At 39.3% G+C, this 21,619-nt stretch overlaps 2 protein-coding genes across 3 annotated transcripts in view; one reads left to right on the top strand and one right to left on the bottom strand.

Annotated features, from left to right (window-relative positions):
* CFAP61 (cilia and flagella associated protein 61) overlaps window positions 1-3,927 on the bottom strand; it is a 310,458-nt gene extending 306,531 nt beyond the window's left edge. Inside the window, exon 1 of the mRNA XM_032142470.2 lies at window positions 3,854-3,927. The gene's annotated coding sequence lies outside the window, so the exon portion shown is untranslated. The remainder of the gene's footprint in view (window positions 1-3,853) is intronic.
* Window positions 435-20,354, top strand: CRNKL1 (crooked neck pre-mRNA splicing factor 1). 2 transcript variants are annotated; one of them, XM_058433272.1, is made up of 15 exons: window positions 435-501; window positions 3,723-4,153; window positions 5,823-5,975; window positions 7,011-7,102; window positions 7,926-8,084; window positions 8,499-8,665; window positions 10,957-11,135; window positions 12,783-12,953; window positions 13,921-14,112; window positions 14,812-14,871; window positions 15,673-15,753; window positions 16,587-16,826; window positions 17,984-18,085; window positions 18,867-19,115; window positions 19,862-20,354. In XM_058433272.1, the coding sequence occupies exons 1-15, from the start codon at window positions 435-437 to the stop codon at window positions 20,027-20,029; spliced, it is 2,511 nt and encodes an 836-aa protein (XP_058289255.1). In that variant the 3' UTR covers window positions 20,030-20,354. The 2 variants fall into 2 exon arrangements, with proteins under 2 accessions (XP_058289255.1, XP_031998359.1); XM_032142468.2 differs by lacking the exon at window positions 435-501 and having other exon boundaries at window positions 3,687-4,153.
* The last annotated feature ends 1,265 nt before the right edge of the window (window positions 20,355-21,619 follow it).

Below are 21,619 nucleotides of genomic sequence, written 5' to 3' on the forward strand. Positions count from 1 at the left end.
GCTGACATTCCTCCATAGGAGAATGAAGTTTCTGAGAACTGGCCTGTTTATAAGTTTCTGCAACTATATTCTTTGTTTCCAACAAAGCTGCTTTAAAAAATTCTAACAATAGAATTGGAAAAACATTGAAAGGAATTATTTACGGATTCAGGGTCCTCTTATATTTAATCGGCCACGATGGCATGTGGTCAAGAGTTACTGGGGAAATACTGACAGCTGCTGCCTATGTTCTCCAAACTGGAGCCCTGAAGGTCAGCAGTCTTGAGACATATTTTGAGACCAAAAAAGTTCCCTGGTTAAGTGTAGGAAATGCTCGCAATAGGCTTCCTGAAGGGCCACCAAGCCCATTAACATCTTTGAGAGGTTCCATAATAAAGCAACTTGTTTTCTTTGTATAACCCAGCCTTTCCCACACTCTTGGAACAGAATCTCTAATGACGGCAACAGTGGAGAATCTAACGTTCCAGAAGGACACTTTGGGAAATGCTGTTGACAAAAACAGTAGGTCACAAAATGATTTCAATCTCTCTCTCGTCTCAATTTCTGTAAGTATCTCTTTCTTCTCTCTTTCCCTCCCTTCTTTCCTTTGTAGGGAAAACCATTTTATTATATACTAGCCAGTGAGCTCAAAACAGGGAAAACAATGAAGGAGAAATTAATAATGTCTAGACTTCTATCAAAGCTAGCCATAAATATTGTCACTCCTTGTTCTGGTTTTAAATTAAAAGCAAAATTGGAATGAGACATCTTGTTTGTGAAACGTATCGTAAACTAATGCTACAAGTATATAAAAATTCTGAATAAAATAAGAAAGTATAATTAGATAACTGACTTTGGTAAAAAGAAAACAAGAAAAGAAGAAAGAAAGCGAGCGAGGGAAATTCTCCAACCAGGTGGCAATGATGTGAGCAGTGGCTCAGGAAGTGATCAGATCTGACACAGGTTTTGGGGATAGAATGGACCTCACTCCAAACAGAGAATTAAAAATTAAACCATGCATCTACCTGGGACTTTGGATGGGCCCCTCAGTAAGCGAGGGGGCTAGAAAAATTAAACTCACCAGCCCAAGAAAGTGACAAGCTTTCTCTACACAAAGCTCTAGGTAGAGAACAAAATAAAAATACTGCTGAGATGTCCAAATTCTAGACTAAAGTAGGTATGGCATTCTAGTCCACACGATCTGTGTATTATGGGAGTCACCAAGAACTTTAGATGATAGACTCCGAAACAGACTACAAACTCAGTATGTTTATAATAAAGAAATATAGAAAGAGAAACAAAAGTCATGAGAAGAGACCAGGTCATTATTTTAAAAAGAACAGAAACTTAAAAAATGAAATATGTGGTTATTAAAATTTAAACTAAGAGGATGGGTTAAAAATAGAGAAGAATAAAGAAAATAAACTGGAAGATACTTATGAACAAATTATCTAGAAAGAAGCACATAGAAACAGAAAATACAGAATTCAGAAAAGACAAATGTAAGACAGAATGAAAAACATCTGTCTTACGGGAATTCCAAAAGGAACAAATGAAACATTTGAAAATAATGGCTAATTACTTTCAGTATGGGTGAAAGACATGAACCTTCAGTTCAGAGCAGAAAATACAAATAAACTCCAAATATATAGTAAAACTACAAAACCCTAAAGAAAAACAGAAAACTTTAAAGGAACCTGACAAAAGACAGACTGTCTATGAAAAAATAATTAGACTGACAGAATATTTCTCATCAGCAACATTAGAAGCCAGTAGCATATGGGTTAGCAAACTTCTGTAAAAGGCCAGAGAATAAACACATTAAGCTTTATGAGCCGCATGTTGTCTATACAACTAGTCAACTCTGCCATTGCAGCACAGTAACAACCAGAGACAATATTAGCACAAATAAGCATGAATGTATTCCCACAAAATTTTCCTTACATACACTGAAAGTTGACTTATGTATAATTTTCATGTGCCATGTAATTTTTTAAAAATGTTTAAAATGTAAACAATATATAAAGTTTAATGTAAAATGTGTGTGTGTGTCTGTGTGTGTGTGTGTGTGTGTGTGTGTGTGTATATATCCCTAGCTCACACACAGTCCATACAAAATAGTCAATGGGCTGAATTTAGTCTACGGCCCATAGTTTTCTAACTACTAGAATAGTGTTTTAAAAATATAAAAGGAAAAATAACCATTAACCTAGACTGATAAACCTAAACAATCATTTTAAAATGAAGATAAAATAAAGACAATTTCATACAAAGACTGAAAGAAATTCAAATAATCTTGTAGAAAGAACTAGGAGATGGTATATTCTGAGAAGAATAAAATCAGAAAGAAGTGGAATACAAGATTAAATGCCGGGAAATAAGAAGGTAAACACGAAGGTATATCTACAAAAACACTGATGGCAAAAAGCAAGAAGGATAATACATTTTTCCAAAAAAAAAAAGAGAGAGATGAACTGAATTGCCAGACAACAGAAATGTGAGAGAGAAGGATGGTGTTCAGAAGCAAAGTATTCTAGCACGTTTGTACGTTTGAGCAAAGGCAACAGATGATTAAACCAATGACTCATTTGGTAAATCAATTGTTTACAGTTATGCATTTAAGGAAAATCACTTCAAAGAAACATCTTTTTAATATTTATTTATTTTGTTAGGTGGCTTTATGACAGTGATATGAAATCTTCTCTATTTAAATTCTGAAAAGTGAGATAAAATATCTAAATAATATGGTTAATAAAGAGTTATGGCAAATATATTGATGTTGGTTATAACTGACTGCAGTTCTAGAAATCTGCATAAATCTTTTGTTGAAAGCAGTATCTGCATTGGTAGACATGATATTACTACATACATAAATATATATTTTCCCCAAACACCAAAAGAGCCTTGCAACTGTGGTAATTACCCTAACAAATGAGCTGCCAAGTCATGTCATTATACATTTGTCCAAACTCATAGAATGTACAATACCAAGAGTGAACCCTAATACAAACTGTGAACTTTGGGTGATAATGATGTGTCAATGTAGGTTCAAGATTGTAACAAATGTACTGCTCTGGTGGGGGATATTTTTGAGAGTTGGAGGCTGTCAGAGGGGGGAAGAGGTACAATAACTGATAGTAGGAAGCTGTTGAGGGGGGAAATCTCTGTGCCTTCCTCTTAATTTTGTTGTGAACCTGAAACTTCTCTAAAAATTTGTCTATTAAAAAAAATTCTCTTAACCTTTGCTTTTCAGTTTTTGAGGGCAGGTTAAGTATTATAACAGCTAATATCTACTGAGCATTTGTCTTTAATCCTAGTGAAACAAACGTTATTAGCCTTGTTTTATAGTTGAGGACATTGAGGCTAAGAAAATTTAGAGTAATTAAATAAAGGCACTCACAGAATTTAAACATGTTTCTTATCACAAGACTGAGTTGTTTTCCAGTTGCTCTATATTTTTTCCTAATATCTGGCTTCAAAGTACCTTCTGTTATTTTTAATTCCAAGCCTTAGAGTTAATTATTTGGGCACCTTAGAGTTAATTATTTGAGCACAACTGTCCAGAAACCAGAAACGAGGGGGTGTGGACCCAGAGACTACTAGAATGCAATGCTCGAGGCACTGCAGCCTAAAAGGATGGCAGCTCGCCCCTTCGCATGCTGGGAATGGTAGTTTCCTCGCTCTCCCTTCTTCCCCCGCCCTCTGAGCATCCAGATTGGAGCTTCGTTCCTACTCCCTTGCAGGGCGCCACGGCTCGACAGAGCCACTCATCCTCGCCTGGTCATCCCAGTTCCAGAGGCTGACCTGGGGATGCGCCCTTGACGCCCTGAACCGCAGTCCTTGCGTCGCCGCTAGTCAGGCCAGCGTTACCCACCTCATCCGCAGCTCCAGGAGGCCGCACTCCACGCGCTGCTGCAAGGAGTACGCGCAGCCTGGTCACCATGGAAACGGTGCCGCCTCCCTCACGGCGCATGCGAGAGGTCAAAGGTCAGTCCAGCAAGTTCCTCTTCCGGTTCCGGGATCCTGTTTGTTGTCTGAAAGCTTTGTGGCTTCGGTGAGCTCTCGGAGCCTATTTCTAGCGTCCGTGCGGGGGACAGGTGTGCAGAGGTTGGCTGCTGCAGACATGGCGGCCTCCACCGCTGCCGGGAAACAGCGGATTCCCAAAGTGGCCAAGGTAGGCGATCGCGAGAGGCCTTGTAGGAAGTGGCCTAGGAAAGGGGCATCCCTCTGCCCTGGGGGTGCCCCGGGCGCGAGAGAGTATTCCCGCCGGGAAGAAGGCTCACCCTGAGAGATGGGGAGGAAGGGTCAGCTGGTGGTGGGGCGCGGGCTCTTGTCATCGCGGAGCACGACCCGCATTGGCGTGGCCTTCGTTCTGGGGTGGTTTTGCTGGGGAGAGGAATGGGGTGATTCAGTGAAGATTTACTGAGCCAGACTGCACTGGGCGCTGGGAAGCTACGCTCGGACGCTGGCCACAAGCAGTACTTGAAACACGAGTTTGTATATAAAGACGACCTTGCTAGATGTTACCGAGAGGCAAAGTAGAATATGCCATGGGCGTGAATAAGGGGGTCATATGAAGGGGTCCTGAAAGTAAATTTTGCTGAGGAAATGACCTTTAAGCTGAGACTTGAAGGCTGAATAGGAGTTAGCCCAGCTGACAGCGGAGGGCGAGAGTAGAAGGCAGGAATAGTATAGTATCGTAAGTTAATTAAACAGTAGATTTACTATCTGGTATTTCCCACGATAGCTAATACTTACCAAGTGCTTAATATGTGGCAGACTTTGAAGCCTTTACAGATACCCTCCCTCCAGTCTTTCTTGAGCCCAGATGACTCTCTTGAACTGGACCTTTACATAACTATTTGTCTGACTCGCAGAAGTAATACATATAGAGCAAGTAACACTGTGTCTGGCACTTAGTGCTTATTAAATATGAGCTATCACCATTATCATCATTACTCCACACGTGGCATTAAATAACATTTTTTATAATTCAGCTACATAAACTTTTATTGGGCATCACTGGTGCAATGGAAATATAATGCACACCACATATGAAATTTTAAATTTTCTCATATCTACATTAAAAAGTAAAAACAAAGCAAAAAAGTGACATTAATTTTGATAATATATATTTTATTTGAACTAATATATCCAAAATATTATCATTTCAACATGTAATCGGTATAAAAAATGTAATGAGGTAGTTTATTGTTTTTTTCATACTCCATCTTCAAAACCAGTGTGTATTTTACACTTACAGTCCACCTCAATTTGTACTCACCACATGTGACTCATAGCTACTATGTTGGACAGCACAGCTCTAAGCTATGTTAGACTATAAGCTTCTAAGACCTCAAGAAGCTTACAGTCTAGTGATGAGAACTTACTGAATATTGCCTTTGACTTGAAGTGCCATGAAAAACCAAACCCAGTATACACCGGGGCATTAAATAAGTTGAAGAATTCTGTAAATGCAGGTTATAATGCTGTTAGTAAGATGTGCTACACATCTTGATATAACAAAACCTCTGGTCAGAATTTTACCTAGATGGCCTCAAAGTTTATTATTATTCTCATCTAAAAGGGAAAACTTGCTATTATTTTTGCCACCTTTTTCTCTTGAGACTTTTACCTATGGCTTTGCAGTAGATACTATGAATAAGAGAGAAAACAGTATTTTTTTTCCTTTTCAGTCTCATGGAGGAATGGGAACATGTCATACAAAAAGGGCATCTTATGATAATACTAACGAAGTTCATATCCTTAAAGATGTATGTTTGTTTCTTAAGTCTTGTGTGAAGAGCATCTACTAAAAATAGAAATGTCTTCTTTCTTAAAAGGTGAAAAACAAAGCCCCGGCTGAGGTACAGATAACTGCTGAACAACTCTTAAGAGAGGCTAAAGAAAGAGAACTTGAGCTTCTTCCACCTCCACCTCAACAGAAGATCACAGATGAAGAAGAATTAAATGATTATAAACTAAGGAAAAGGAAGGTCAGTCAGTGTGGTACCTTTCAGTCCACTAATTGTTAAGAGTGTGTCGGTCAGTTTGAAAAGCTCCTCATTGGTTGGATTCTGTAGGGCAAGATGAGGTTAAGTGTTTCTAGACACATGAATAATGTACTTCTGGTTACCAGATAACAGCATTTTTCTGAACTATGTAAAATATGCCATGAGTTGTCTGGTTAAAGTGTAAAGAAATTGAATCTGCATCATTTTTGGTGCTGAATCAAAATGGGCAGAAGTTTAGCAGATGAAACAACTGACAATAAGAAGGAGGGTATGCGTAGTAAGGCTGCACTGTGTACTTCTGTCTATACTACCTTCTGTGTTAACAATTGAGATCTGGCTGGGCACAGTGGCCCACGCCTGTAATCCCAACACTTTGGGAGGCCGAGGCGGGCAGATCACCTGAGGTCAGGAGTTTGAGACCAGCCTAGCCAACATGGTGAAACCCCATCTCTACTACAATAACAAAAATTAGCCGGGCATGGTGGCAGGTGCCTGTAATCCCAGCTATTCGGGAGGCTGAGACATGAGAATCACAGGAACTTGGGAGGCAGAGCTACAGTGAGCCGAGATCGTGCCACTGCACTCCAGCCTGGGCGACAGAGCAAGACTTTGTCTCAAAAAAAAAAAAAAAAAAGAAAAAAGAAAGGAAAAGGAATCTAGGTCTGCAAAAGGACATAGAAGACTTTAGGATCTGATTTGACCTCTTCACTCTAGAATGTGGGACTGTTTTAAAGCACTAACGCTGTTATATATGAAATTCTGAGAATTACCAGAGGACTTAAAGGTAATAGTCAAAAACGTTTTTTATTAGGGACAAGCATAGACTATTTTGAAGTATCAGTTAGTTGATTATAACCTTCTGTAGTGGATTTCTTATTCCTCAAGGATTTCAAGATGTAATTTCTCTTAAATATGAACAAAATGAATAACCGTTTTAGTACAAGACTTAAAATAGACCAAGGGTGCTGTCATTTTAATCATTTGTCTTTTGACTTGACCCTTTGTGCCTTCTTCCAGACTTTTGAAGATAACATAAGAAAAAACAGGACTGTGATTAGTAACTGGATAAAATACGCACAATGGGAAGAAAGCCTAAAGGAGATTCAAAGGTAAAATTCCTGAGAGTGTAGTTTTGTATATAATGATTCACAGGTTAACAGATACCAAAAAGAAAAGAAGAAAAAGTTAAAGCACAGGTAAAAGATGGTGCCTCGGGTAGAAATTTTCAACTTTGGTTCCATGGAACCCTAGGGTTCCCTTGAGGGCCTCAGGAGCACTGGGGTAGAATAGTCCTGGGGAGGGTGGCGGGAGAGGCTTTAGAGATAGATCTTGTCAGCTGTAGCTAAAGAAGCACAATTTCATTTGCTTTCTATATATTGAGATTTTTTTAAAAAGTGTTTAGCTGAAAACCAATGGCCAAAAAAAATAAAAATTGCAATCTGGCCCTTCCTGTGGTCTAGCTTTCTGCATTCTCCCCGCATGCCTCCTTCCCCTACTGTGCCTGTGTATGTGCCACTCCCTGAATATGTCGTGTCTCCTTATTGTGAGGCTTGACTGTTCTCCTTGCCTGGAATGAGCACTCCGTCCTCACCAAACTTAGTTTCCTGGTAAATTGGAACTTTCCTCAAGTTCTCATTTCTAGAATTACCTAATACTTAGCCTTTTCCACCAGACATTTTCATTTCTTCCTCTCTGCTTCCTGTGCAGATCTTGACTATAACATAAATCACATTGCATTATAATTGCATGCATGTCTTTTTATAAGACTTTGTAAGGTACTTGAGAGCATTATATCTTTTCATTTTTTTATGCCCAGAACCTGGCTCATGGTAGACACCTAATAAAACATCAGTGCATTCCAGATAGTTTGAAATAACTGCTACATGTGTTGTATGCACTACTTTTGATGCCCTGCAAATCTTGCTTCTTAAGGGCTCGATCCATCTACGAGCGTGCTTTAGATGTAGACTATCGAAATATTACACTCTGGCTGAAATACGCAGAAATGGAAATGAAGAATCGCCAAGTCAACCATGCTCGAAATATCTGGGACCGGGCCATAACAACGCTACCTCGAGTTAATCAGTTCTGGTAAGTTTCTGATCTAACAAAATAGCCTTTTATAGACTAGCAAAGTTCCGCATCTTCTGTATTTATTTTATTTACATGATGATAGTTTAACTTTACATCCTACTTTTTCTTCAAACATAAATCCTGTTTAATGTCCCATAGTCTATTAAGTCATAATCGTAATGTTCTATAGCTGTGTAATCAACACTAAAATTTTGATTGCAATCTTTTATTCATAAGCTTCTTGTTGAACTAGGCAACTTTTAAGAAAAAAATACCTTTTTTTCCCAATGGTTCGTCCTTTTTCAGATTTATATATCAATGACAAAACATGTTCGATTTAACCTTTAAGAAAGATAAAATCTTAAATCTTCTTGCCATTCAACAATGGAAGAACTAAACCACAGCAGATATTTTCGGGTGATTTTGTTAAAGGTACAAGTACACGTACATGGAGGAAATGTTGGGAAACATTGCCGGTGCCCGGCAGGTGTTTGAGCGCTGGATGGAGTGGCAGCCTGAGGAGCAAGCCTGGCACTCCTACATCAACTTTGAGCTGAGATACAAAGAGGTGGATCGGGCCCGCACCATTTATGAGCGATATATCCTTTGGATGAGATCTGTGTGGTGCCATGATTGTCCTGGATGCTGCTGCTGCTGTAGAGATGTCTCATGATCAGGACACACAATCATTAATGTCAGGCTCAAAGTCATTAATGTCAGGCTCAAAGTCAGGAATGCCAGTTTATCAGCTTCCGTATGTTTTGTAGGGAAAGAGATTGGTCAGAATGAAAATTTGTGATCTGGGTAACTAGTCTTTTCTAGTGAGAGTTTGGGTTTATTTTATTGTAATGCTGAAAATTAATGTTTCCTTGTGGAAAATGATATTCCTGGGGGATTGTTTTCAGGAACTCAAGGGGCTACCAAAATCGGTGATGCTTAAGTCCCTGATATAAAATGATGTATTTGCATGTAACCTATGCATAGCCTCCCATATAATTTAAATAATCTCTAGATTACTTACACCTAATGCAATGTGAATGTTATGTAAATAATTATTATTCTGTATATTTTAAGGAATAATAACCAAAAAAACTACATGTTCAGTACAGAAGCACTTTTTTCTCATGAATACTTTATCTCAGGTTGGTTGAATCCACAGATATGGAACCCATGGCTGGAGGACTAACTGTACCAAGGTTCTGACTGCCATTGCCAGTCCTGTTTTTCTAAGGTTTGTATTGGTCATTACTACCGTTACTGGAGTTCATCCAAGTTTTACTGTTTACTAGCTGTTTGGCTCCAGCGAGTCATTTAACTCCTTTGAGAGTTGGTGTCCTCTTCTTAAAAACAAGAATAAAAACACCTTTGTTGGGCTGTTGTGAAGATTAAATGATACACATGAAAGCACTTTTAGAAACTGAAGTACAGTCATTCCTCATTATTCGCAGATTCCATATTTGCAAAATCACGTATTTGCTAAAATTTATTTGTAACTCCCAAAATCAGTAATTGTGGCACTTTCACAGTCATTTGTGGACATGCACAGAGCATGAAGTCCAACAAGGCGAGGCTCTGCCTTCAGGTCTTAACCTCATATAACCATGCCCAGAGCTTGGAGACAGGAAGGGCCAGTGCCATGTAGTGCAAGGAGCTGTGGCTCTGGGGCCAGTTGGGGAGTTTGAATCCCTGTCAGTGGGGCAGCCTCAGTCCAGTCACTTAACATTTCTGAACCACTTTTCTTACAAAATAATGAAGATAGAATCTGCCAGGATGAGTTCTTTTTAGGATTTAAGATGATGATGAATGTGAGATTGTGTATATACATGTTTCCCCTAGGAGCAGTGGTTCACTACTCAATAATCAAGTGTTCGCAGTGAGTAAATAGAACATTACTACCACAAATAATGAGAACCAACTTTATTATGCAGTATTAAGATCTTTTTATTTTTTTACTCTTCTCTGTTGAGGTGACAATGTTAATATCTTAGTTATGTCTACTAATTTTATTAGTTTGACAAAAGCTTTTATAGCACTTGCTATGTGCCCGGCAGTATTCTAAGTACTTTACAGATATTGTTGTTTAATCCTCATAACAACCTTGCAGTGTAGGAACTTCCCCATCCTACAGATGAGGGAGCTGAGCCGTGAGAGATTAAGTAGCTTGACTGGGTTCTCACAGGTGCTGATGGAAATAGAATGTGAACCTAGTAGAGCAGCTTCAGAACTGATGCCCTTAACTTCTTTGCCATGTTGGAATATATTACTACTTTGGAAATTAATGATTTATTCAAGGAAAATAGATTAAAATGGCAATTCAAAACTTTCTGCTTTGACTCTAGTTAACAGTTTTCTTTTTATAGCATGCTTGTTTCTTAATTATTAGTTCAGGTATTCATATTTTAATATAATTGGTGCCATTTATTGACCAGACCATTATTGACTGCTTACGGTGCCATGTTATTTTGGCCAGAAACTGTGCTAAAGGCTTTACATACATTTTCTCATTTAAAGCTGGCAGTAATCCAGTGAGGTTGGCATTGCTTTTCCCTGTTTACAAATGAAACAGCTGAGACTTAGACAAGTTCAGTGACTTATCCAAGACCACATGGTTGGTAACCTAGGTTGAGATTTTTCTTTACTTCCCAACTTGAGTTTATACCCACCACTAAAATCTTAACTAAGCACTGGAGGAAAATAGAGATGAACAGGCGTGGCCCTGCTCTCACGGAAGCCACTGTTTAGTTCTACACTTTTGTATGTGTTTTGTTCCCCTAGAGTTGTAGTTTGAATTGTTGGGGTTTCCAGGCTTTGGTATGGTTTCGGTGTTTACTTACTTACTATTTTTTTAAGCCATGCTGTTTTGCCTGGTATTTCCTTAATTCCCTTGCACTTGTCCTCGTGCACCCTGATGTTAAGAACTGGATCAAGTATGCCCGCTTTGAAGAAAAACATGCTTATTTTGCCCACGCACGGAAAGTGTATGAGAGAGCTGTGGAATTCTTTGGAGATGAACATATGGATGAGCACCTTTATGTCGCCTTTGCCAAGTTTGAAGAAAATCAGAAAGAGGTAAGTATACCTAACTTCATTATACTGTAAAACAGCTTAGCAAAGATTACATTTTGTGCTTGGTGAGTTCATTTCCATTTTTTCTTACTGACATATCCCTGGAGAAGATGTTTTCAAAATACAAAAACACAACTTCTCACAGAGAACAGCATATATATGTGACAAAGCTACAGATGGGAGCTGATTATAGATTGTTTTATAACTGTCTTAATTTTATTGTGCTTTGTTTGAAAATTAAGCCTTTTAGTCTGAATGCCCGTAAACTGAGAGCTAGTCTTTTAGCATCCTAAGTAAAGGACTTAACAGATAATAAATATGGGAAACAAAAAGCGTAAAGCCCTAGAACAGAAAACATTTAGAATGGAAACAGAGATTGCCCTACAAATAAGAGAGTTCTTTTTTTCCCTCGTATCTATGAAAATAGCTCAAATATTGAGAGGATGAGGCAGGAGGATCACTTGAGGCCAGGAGTTTGAGACCAGCCTGGGCAACATAGTGAGACCCTGTCTCTAAAAAAAAAACTGAGTGGGCATAGTGGCGCACACCTACAGTCCCAGCTACTTGGGAAGCTGAGGCAGGAGTATCACTTGAGCCTAGGAGTTTGAGACTACAGTGAGCTATGTTCGTGCCATTGCACTCTAGCCTGGGTGACAGAGCAAGACCCCATTTCTTTAAAAAAAGGCAGTTCAAATAATACAGAATTGAGATCCATCCAAATACAGGTTTGAGCATTCCCATTCTGAAAATCCGAAACTCAAAATGTGAAACTTGTTGAGTGCTGACATGACATTCAAAGGAAATGTTCATTGGAACATTTCAGACTTTTGAGTTTTTGGATTAGGGATGCTGAACCAGTAAGTATAATGCAGATATTTCAAAACTGGGGAAACATTCCAAGTCCGAAACACTTCTGGTACCAAATGTTTCAGACAAGAGATACTCAACCTATATAAGGTCTTGCACAGACCATTATAGGGAGTTCAGATTCTGTTCAGGCCAGTGGGAAGCAGTGACAGGTTTTAAGCAGGACAGTGATCGGATATGATTTATATTTTAAAGAGAGCCTCTGACTAATTCACGGAGCATATATGGGGGTGGATGGCAAAAGCGGAACCAGGGGAGACCAGTGGGGAGACTTTTGAAGTGGGCCAGGTGAACAGTGGAGCTTGATGGCTGGGGGCTGCGGAGAAGCGAATGGCTGTGTGGAAGAGATTGAAATGGCAGGGCATGTTGCAAGAGTGAATATGGAGAATGAGGAAGAAACAGGAATTGAGGATCACCTGAAGGTTTTGGCTTGAGCAAGTATGTGACTGCAAGTTACGCTTTGCCTACTAAAATTGGGAAGATGGGGAGAGTCCCAGGTTGAGTGGGGAGGAAACAGAAGCTCAGTTTTGGACCTGTTTTAGATGTGCAGTAGACATCCAATTGGCAGTGTTAGGTAGACAGTATTAAATGTGGAGCTCAAAGCAGAGTACCAGTCCATCCGGACAGAGATACCTTCACAAGAGGGAGAAAAGCATCTTACTCTGGATATTATGAGGCCTCAAAATCTAACTTATAAGTAATACTTTGTTATATTTACTCTCCTAGTTGTGACTGGCATGAGAATATTGTGTTATAGAAGGTAATCATCCTGTCTGCATTTAGTTTGAAAGGGTACGAGTGATTTACAAGTATGCCCTGGACAGAATTTCAAAACAAGATGCCCAAGAACTCTTTAAAAATTATACCATCTTTGAGAAGAAGTTTGGTGATAGGCGGGGTATTGAAGATATCATTGTGAGCAAACGGAGATTCCAGTACGAAGAAGAAGTGAAGGTGAGCACTGGTGTGGATGGTCAACTCTGCAGATAACCCAAGATGTGCTCATCAATACTAGCAACACTAAAATGAATAATAGCAAGTTAGCACTACCAGTGATTACTCTCGTGATGATGTGCCTGTGATCCAATTGGCAGCTATTTCAGACAAGTAGGAATAAACAAGGCTGATAGAAAAGGCAAGCAAACAACACTTGGATTTGCTCTGCCACTTATATGTTGCAAGTCGTTTTGTTGATTGTTGACCGTATGTAGAACTGGAGCCAAAGAAATGAGGAATCCGTTCGGGCTCATTGTTGGAAGAAGGTGGAAGAGTCAGAGATTGGTCCAAAAACCTGTTTTGCACATCATCTTTGAGCTTAACTGCCTGAACGAAAGATGTATGCTAGACAGGGTTCCATTGGCATCTCTTTTTCTGTAATGTACTATTTTGATTTCAATTCAAAGAGAGTATCATTTTCCTTCAGTATTCTGTTGTGTATTTAAAAATAGTCTTCCTTAGTCAAGTTAATTAAGATACCTCCAAGCAAAGGACTAAGTCTGTTATTAAATGTGGTAGGTTAGCAAGATATGTTAAAGATGAATTCTTATTAATTGGAAAGGCAAGTTTAACAATTGTGAGCATGATATAATTATTGTTATAGACATAATGATACATAGTCACATAGTTAAGTAAATGCATTGGCAAGAATAGGCATCTAATTATTGACTATCTTGAGAGTGATGGCTATAGATGAAGGAGTCCTTGCTGTGGGACACCTGGCCAGTAATCTATCCTCTGTATTCCTGTTTCTTTTCTATTTATGCAGTCTCAGGGATGGTGTTTTTAAAATGAGAGAACATGTAAAATTTAGAAGAAAAGGTGCTAAAATACAGAAAGTCAGCCTGATGCCTTTTTTCAGCTCGCTTAACCTGGCAAGTGCAGCTCTTGGTTTTGTTTTTTATTAAACTGGTTGTCTTTCTAGGCGAATCCACACAATTATGATGCATGGTTTGATTACTTGCGCTTGGTAGAAAGTGACGCAGAAGCTGAAGCCGTGAGAGAAGTCTATGAAAGGGCCATTGCCAATGTCCCACCCATTCAGGAGAAGAGGCACTGGAAGCGCTACATTTATCTTTGGATCAACTATGCACTCTATGAAGAATTGGAGGCAAAGGTGACAAAACAGAATTATGTGTCAGCTGATAATGGTTTCCTCTCTTCCGTATTCACAGCTCGCCTATTGTGGGTATTTATAATTCTTGAAACAAGGAAATTTAGTTTTAAATTTTTTATAGTCTTCTGTTCATCCATATAGTTATGTATTCGCTCTGCAACATTTTAAACTCTCTGTGCTTGTTGTGGCCACACGTGAGGAGCTTTTTAAATTTTGGTTTGATTTTTACTTGAGGCACAACAAGATATCACTTGGAACTTTAAAGAGAACAGTGAACCAGCCCTTAATTTAATTAAATATAGTTTCCTGGATTTGCTCATTAATAGGAGTAATTATGGCTAGATTATGCATTTTTGCTTTCAGCAAAAATCAAGTGGCATTTTCAGAAATCATTTGTATTAACCTTCTGGGTTTGATCTGAGACTGAAACATCTTTGTTTCTTTCTGCCATCAGGCAAAAAGTCTTTCTGCAAAGAAGGGCTTAGAGTTTGGTGGCTGTCTTGTTGGTGATTCTTAAACTGAAGTGTCACGGCCGTTCATACTTTAGATCATAAATCGGGGTTTACAAGTAACAACTTGTGAAACTTGCTCAGTTTTGGGGGTGTACATTTTTACCAGTATCAGTAAAATTAGTAACTAGTAAAATGAGGGTTAGCAGCAGACTTCAATATTTTGTGAAAATTTCTTATCCTAATACAGGATCCTGAGAGGACAAGACAGGTGTATCAAGCCTCTTTGGAATTAATTCCTCACAAAAAGGTATGTTTGCTCTAAAGTGTTCCATTTCAAACAGGTCAGAATCCTCTTCTGTTACTTGTGAAGTAATTCAGTGAAATAATATGATTGATAAAATGCTTCCCTGTCCCACCATGGACAACATAAATAAGACTGAGATATGCTCCTTGCCTCTGAAAACAGCTCACAGTCTAGGTTGGAGGACAACCTGCATTGACAAACAAATAATATAAATTCAGAGAAGGCTAGGTAATGTGAATAGTCATGAGTGGAAGGAGAAAGACATCCATGCAGAGAGCACACAACATGTGTGGGGGACACAGAGGTGGGTTTGTTGGTAACAGTTTGAGTGTGTGCATGCACAGATCGATGTGCCCCTTGCGTAGATGGTTGAGATGTTACCTCTGCGTTGTTTCCCAGCATGAGAAACAAAACATGTTTCCTTCTGTAGAAGTGTTGACGGAGTTACTTTTCAGAATAGAGGTAGGACATTCTGCTCATATACAAGCATGCCTACAAAACAAAGTCTGTTCTGAGCAGAGGCTACCGTGCCATGCAGTACAGTACAGTATCTGGATCATGGTTCTCAGGAGAGGCTACCATGCCATGCAGTACAATATAGTATCTGGATCATGGTATGTGGGTTTCTAACTTTTATGAAATGAATGTGGTCTTTGCTTGTAAATAAGCAGAGTACATTCCTCTTACTCTTAAGTTTTAGAGAAATCTAATTACCAATGGCTTTGGTTAATTTAAACTTACTTTAATTCAGTTTAATTTGGATGAGGCTTTTAAGCTAGATATTTTTGTGCTTTTGTTTTCTAGTTCACATTTGCCAAAATGTGGATACTGTATGCACAGTTTGAAATACGACAGAAGAATCTGTCATTAGCCAGAAGAGCATTGGTAAGTAAAGAAAGGATCAAGATGTCTCATTGAGTTCTATGAGAAAGAAATTAAAATCTTGGTGCTTGGAAGTTGTACAATTCCTACTTTAAAGAGTGACAGAAGTATTATACCTTTATAGCCTGGGACATGTTAGAAAACATGTGTCCTCTGTAAAAACACTGACTAATAATGCCTAAATTATTCTTATTACCTGGGGCAAATTAACATTCTGTTTCAATATTGGAAACTTCTATAGCTACCAGTTACTAAATCTTTCCACAGACTAGAATTAGTAATCTGATCCTGTGCAAACTTTTTGGTGTATTAAATGCACTTTTAATTGTTCTACTTTTTTTTTTTCTTTTTTTTTTGTTTGGTTTTTTTTTTTGAGACAGGGTCTCACTCTGTTCCCCAAGCTGGAATGCAGTGGCGCGATCTTGGCTCACTGCAACCTCTGCCTCCTGGGCGGAAATGATCCTCCCCCATTGGCCTCTCAGAATGCTAGGATTACAGGCATGAGCCACCATGCCTTGTCCTTTTTATCTATAGGAGGTTTTATGCGTCTGACATCCCTATTCCCTAGGAGATCCTGAGAAACTTTCAAATCTTATTTTATTTAGTTGCCCAAACAATTCTGGAACACTGCCTCTTGCTGAATGAATTAGAGGAGTTTCCTTCAGCCTTTTGTCAAGAACCAGTAAACACTGTGATACCACAGAGGGAAAGAACGGTAGGCCATGTTGACTTTGCAACATTCTTCCTCAGCAGAGAACAGCCTCTAGGTCAGTGCAATAACTGCACAAATTGAATCCACTACAGTATCACAGTGGTCTGGTTATTTTATTTTCCAGGGAACTTCCATAGGCAAGTGTCCAAAGAACAAATTATTTAAAGTTTACATAGAATTGGAGCTACAGCTTCGAGAATTTGACAGATGCCGGAAGCTTTATGAAAAGTTCCTGGAATTTGGACCTGAAAATTGTACCTCATGGATTAAATTCGCTGAATTAGAGACAATCCTTGGTGATATTGACAGAGCACGGGCAATCTATGAATTAGCCATCAGTCAGCCACGTTTAGACATGCCAGAGGTGAGCATCTCAAGTCAAATATTATTTTTTTTTAAATACGTGTTTAGTCTTACTTTAGATGACCATCTAAATGTGGGTGTATTTTAGAGTATAAAGATGATCTAACTAACTTAGTCTCTTCTGCTCAGATTAGGCTTGTATGTGGAAAGGTGGCTGTGGGGGACAGGGGAAGTAGCCCTCTCATTAGATACCAGAGCAGCAGACATCCAGGATGATGCCCAAGATGAACTGGGATATCATGGGGGTGGGTGACGCCCCTTCTCCAGCAGGGAAGCCTAAAGGGACTGGGGAAGAGGCCAGGCAAGGAAGCAGCCAGCAGGCTGGCCCACCCGGAGAACGAGGGGGATGGAGGTAGGAACTGCACATCCCTGTATTCTCTAAACCAGGATGTCCTTGCAACTTCTGTTGTCACTGTCCTGAAAGTCCTCGCCTGCCTTCAGTAGTTAAGCTTGACCCACAAGGTAGCACCAAACCACAGCTAGGAATGATTTGAATCTCAGAGGAGCCGTAGAACTCACCCAGCTGTTTTGTTAATCTCATGCCCTAACATGACCCCACATTTAATGGTTTGGCCCTCCAGTTGCATTAAGGCGGGGCTTTGGGTATCACTGAGTTCGTCAGTTGTCCTCGGCTCCTCCACCAGACTGCCAGCTCTCAGGTGTCCAGGCCACAGTTTATTCATCCTTACGCCCTGCCAGGCTGCACCTAGCCAGTGCGCACCTGTTCAGTGAATGCTTGTTGCACTGAACTCTCATAATAACAAGGAATGTACAGTAGAGGTAAGAACATGTATACTGGCTAACCTGGGCCTATTTTCTCTCCGGATGCTCAATTGCATGTGGCTGAAATATGAAGAGTACCTGGGAGATGCTTGGCAAGTTTCTCAGCTCTTGATAAGTCAAGCATTTGAAAAACTTCCAAAGAGAATCTCTAAGACTGAATCCAAGGCCCTTTTTTTTGTAATCTGGAATTCTAGCTAAGTTCTGGCCAGCTTATAGATAACACTGTTATTTATCTTATCCACATGTGTTCTTTAGTTGTTCAGTAAAAATCCTATGTTCCTAGATATAGGTTAGAGTGATACTTAAGCTGTGCTTTGGATGGGGCCATGCTGCTTTGTAAATATCAAGACTGACCCATTTACTTGTCTTCCTTAGGTGCTTTGGAAATCATATATTGATTTTGAAATTGAGCAGGAAGAAACGGAAAGAACACGAAACCTTTACCGGCGGTTGCTTCAACGGACACAGCATGTCAAGGTATTCTTGCTTTGTAGATGATCTTTCGTTTTGCTTGAATCAGCAGTCCTGAAGAAAATACTATATTTCTGTATTTTAAGTGTTTGGGTTTTTTTTTTTTTTTTTTTTTTTTTTTTTTTTAATGACTTCCTTACTTTTCAAGAGAAATGTGAGTCTCAGAGGACTTTGGAACGTTGAGTTTATACCAGGTCATTGTTTATGCTGCATGTGAATAGCTTGGGTATCACAAGATTGAAAAAAGTTAAACTCTTTTTTTTTTTTTTTTTTTGAGACGGAGTCTCGCTGTGTCGCTAGGCTGGAGTGCAGTGGCGTGATCTCGGCTCACTGCAACCTCCGCCTCCCAGTTTCAAGCAATTCTCCTGCCTCAGCCTCCAGAGTAGCTGGGACTAGAGGCACGCACCATCATGCCCAGGCTAATTTTTCTATTTTTAGTAGAGACGGGGTTTCACTTGTTGGCCAGGATGGTCTCGATCTCTTGACCTCATGATCTGCCCGCCTCAGCCTCCCAAAGTGCCTGGATTACAGGCGTGAGCCACTGCACCCTGCCAAGTTAAACTCTTTTCAAGAGTTTAAGACTATGTCAGACATTTAATTGTAGAATGTAGAATCAAATATTTTCAGTGTTTATATTGAAGCATATATTCATTGTTTTCATCTGTGAAACATTAGTGAGGAACACATTACTTTCCGATGTCATTAACTGGGAATTTGCTTTATTATTACTACATTATTGTCTTCTAGTGACATGGTTAATTTGGTTCAATAATAACTTTTTTTAAAGGTATGGATCAGCTTTGCTCAGTTTGAGTTGTCTTCAGGAAAAGAAGGAAGTTTGACTAAATGCAGACAAATTTATGAAGAAGCTAACAAAACCATGCGAAACTGTGAAGAAAAGGAAGAGAGACTTATGCTGCTGGAATCTTGGCGAAGTTTTGAAGAAGAATTTGGAACAGCTTCAGATAAGGAGAGAGTAGACAAACTCATGCCAGAGAAAGTCAAGAAGAGAAGAAAGGTCCAGACTGACGATGGGGTAAGAACTCTGCCCTGGGACTGTTCATCTCACATCATATGAGTAGAAACACATCTGACTTTGAAATGTGGACTTTTAAGTGGCATATGTACAATCTTAGAATGGAAGCAGACCACCTGGAGTAGGAGATGGTTGCAATCTGGCCGTTATGGAAACACAGGGTAGAACATATGGTCCAGTCAGAGGTGGAGAATGGGAAGGGGTTGGCAAAGGTGTTTTGGTGATGGTTGAGTCTGGGAACTTCATGAAGTGTGATATTTTTAGAGCATTTAATAGGAAGTCAGTGTGGAGGAAGACAGAACTGAACTTTCAGATAGGAGCCTATCCAGAGAAGGCTTGTAGGCGATAAGGAGTTTGGTGGGAGTCAGTGAAGGCTGTTTTGCATAAAAGGACGTGACCAGATTGCTGGCATCTCATACTGGCAGATTCAAGGGGCTTAGATTGGAGAAAGAAGACCCATCAGGAAGCAGTTTTTATAAGCTGAGCAAGACATGGAAGCTGGAACTAGAACGGCCACAGGGCCTGTTAGAACAATATTTGGGAAGTGAAATCGGTGAGTTCTCACTGAGCTACAGCTGCTGCTTACTCACTCCCAGTCTTTCAGACCCAGCCCTTGTTCTTTCTGTAGTAGACTTTGATGTTATTTTGTAAAATGGAGGTAATCCTCCGGATTTCCAGGAAAAATTCTTCACTCTGATCTGTGAGTATATCACCCACGTTTGCTTTTCATTTTTTTATTTCCGTAGTCTGATGCAGGCTGGGAAGAATACTTTGATTACATCTTTCCAGAAGATGCTGCCAACCAACCTAACCTCAAACTCCTGGCCATGGCCAAACTGTGGAAGAAACAGCAGCAGGAAAAGGAGGATGCTGAGCACCATCCAGATGAGGACGTTGATGAGAGTGAATCCTGATCTTTTTTTCATATTGACAAATGTTTTGTTATTTTTATAAATTAATTGTTTGGAACTCTTGTGACTCCTGGAAGTTCTTATATATTTCATCAGTAAGAAATTGATTGGTATCTTTGATGGCTACTTTTTAAGTTATTTTTTAAATGCTCTGGGGTTAGCTAGGGGTGGGGATTGCAAGTAAAGGACTTTTTTAACTGCTGGATTTCTTTTTCCAACTGAGTCCAAACTTTTGTAATGTCTGTCCACATCTTGCATTAGGAAATGTAATTAAGGTAACATTCTGCGGTAACTTTTCATGTCATAACCATATAGTTTATGCATTCATCTGAAATGTGTAACTTTTTCATGTCTTCAGAGTCACAGACTTGAGTTCATTTCCCAGCTCTGCCACTCGTGATTATATAACTTAATTTTCATTTTCCTCATTCACAAAATGGGCCAATAGTTTGACAACTCATTTTGAAGATTACATTATAAAAGGAATATACCTGGTGGGTACATGGTAAGTGCTCAGTAAAGTGTTCTAAGCCACTTTTAAAAACGTTTCATTCCTTGTAGAATTCAATGCGAGTGGATTAATTTACCTTACCTTCTTACTAGTGGCCAGTTATATTAAGTGCTTTTTAGAACAACACTTGGAAAATAATTTGCAGTGATTTCTGAACAAGGTTCAGAAAACATTGTTTACCAAGAATAATTTAGTCTAATTCAAGTTAGGTGCTCATCAGTTCTCCAGAGTGGTTGAGTTTGTAATAGCTTGTTTAAAGAATAATGGCTTGTGCACATGTGTGCTATGAAAAATGATGTCCCATGTTCACATAAATTTGGGAAATTCTAGACTAAGACTTAAGTCTCATTAATCAAATCTCTTTACAGTTAGGCTTCTGTACATTATATATCTCCAGTAGCAATGTTGCCATATTATTTCCCAAACTTAGTGGACACTGGAGTCATTTCTACCTAGAGTACCAGTAAACATCTCCCAGTGTGCTATAGTAGAAAATGTCTACTCCTCACTGCTGACATGTTAAACTTACTCTTGTTTTAGAGCATGTGTAGAAACATCTAAGGTAGCTCTATGCTAAATAATGAAGAGTAGCACAAGAATGAATATATTTGCTGATACGTTGCCCACATTCTCAAGCAAAAATTTGACTGCACTAACCGATCTGAGAGTTTTCCTTCAACCTGGACTGTGTTTCTCAAGCACATTTTTTCTTTGTTCACTGCCCAAGGACTAGAACTATTTTTTAAGGTTGTTTTCCCCTAAAAGGACCTTTAGTAAGCAAATTTATTATTAAATGTGCACGTCTTATTCACCCAAGGGAATAAAAGCTACTTCATAATGTTACTGAATTTTATCTTGAAAATAACATAAAGTGTTTGAGGACAGAAGAAAATAGGACTGTTGAGATAAAATCTGTTTTCAGCCTGACTGCTTTAGTCACTGGACCAGCATCAGCTGCTGCGGTGTCAGATCACATCTGGAGTAGAGGTCTGCCTAGGGAGTAAGCAGGAGAACATCATCTGAATAGCCTTTGGCTCACCCAGAGTCAGGGAGTGAGATGAAAACAGGTCAGAATGCAAGTG

The sequence above is a fragment of the Hylobates moloch genome, unplaced genomic scaffold (assembly GCF_009828535.3).
Source record: "Hylobates moloch isolate HMO894 unplaced genomic scaffold, HMol_V3 SCAFFOLD_21, whole genome shotgun sequence".
In the NCBI taxonomy this organism is placed as follows: Eukaryota; Metazoa; Chordata; class Mammalia; order Primates; family Hylobatidae; genus Hylobates; species Hylobates moloch.

Coding starts and splice junctions, on each gene's coding strand:
- CRNKL1 (XM_058433272.1), top strand. CDS start 435: ATGACGGCAACAGTGGAGAATCTAACGTTCCAGAAGGACACTTTGGGA. Junction 502..3,722: donor AAATGCTGTTGACAAAAACA/GTAGGTCACAAA, acceptor ACTCCCTTGCAG/GGCGCCACGGCTCGACAGAG. Junction 5,976..7,010: donor ATAAACTAAGGAAAAGGAAG/GTCAGTCAGTGT, acceptor GCCTTCTTCCAG/ACTTTTGAAGATAACATAAG.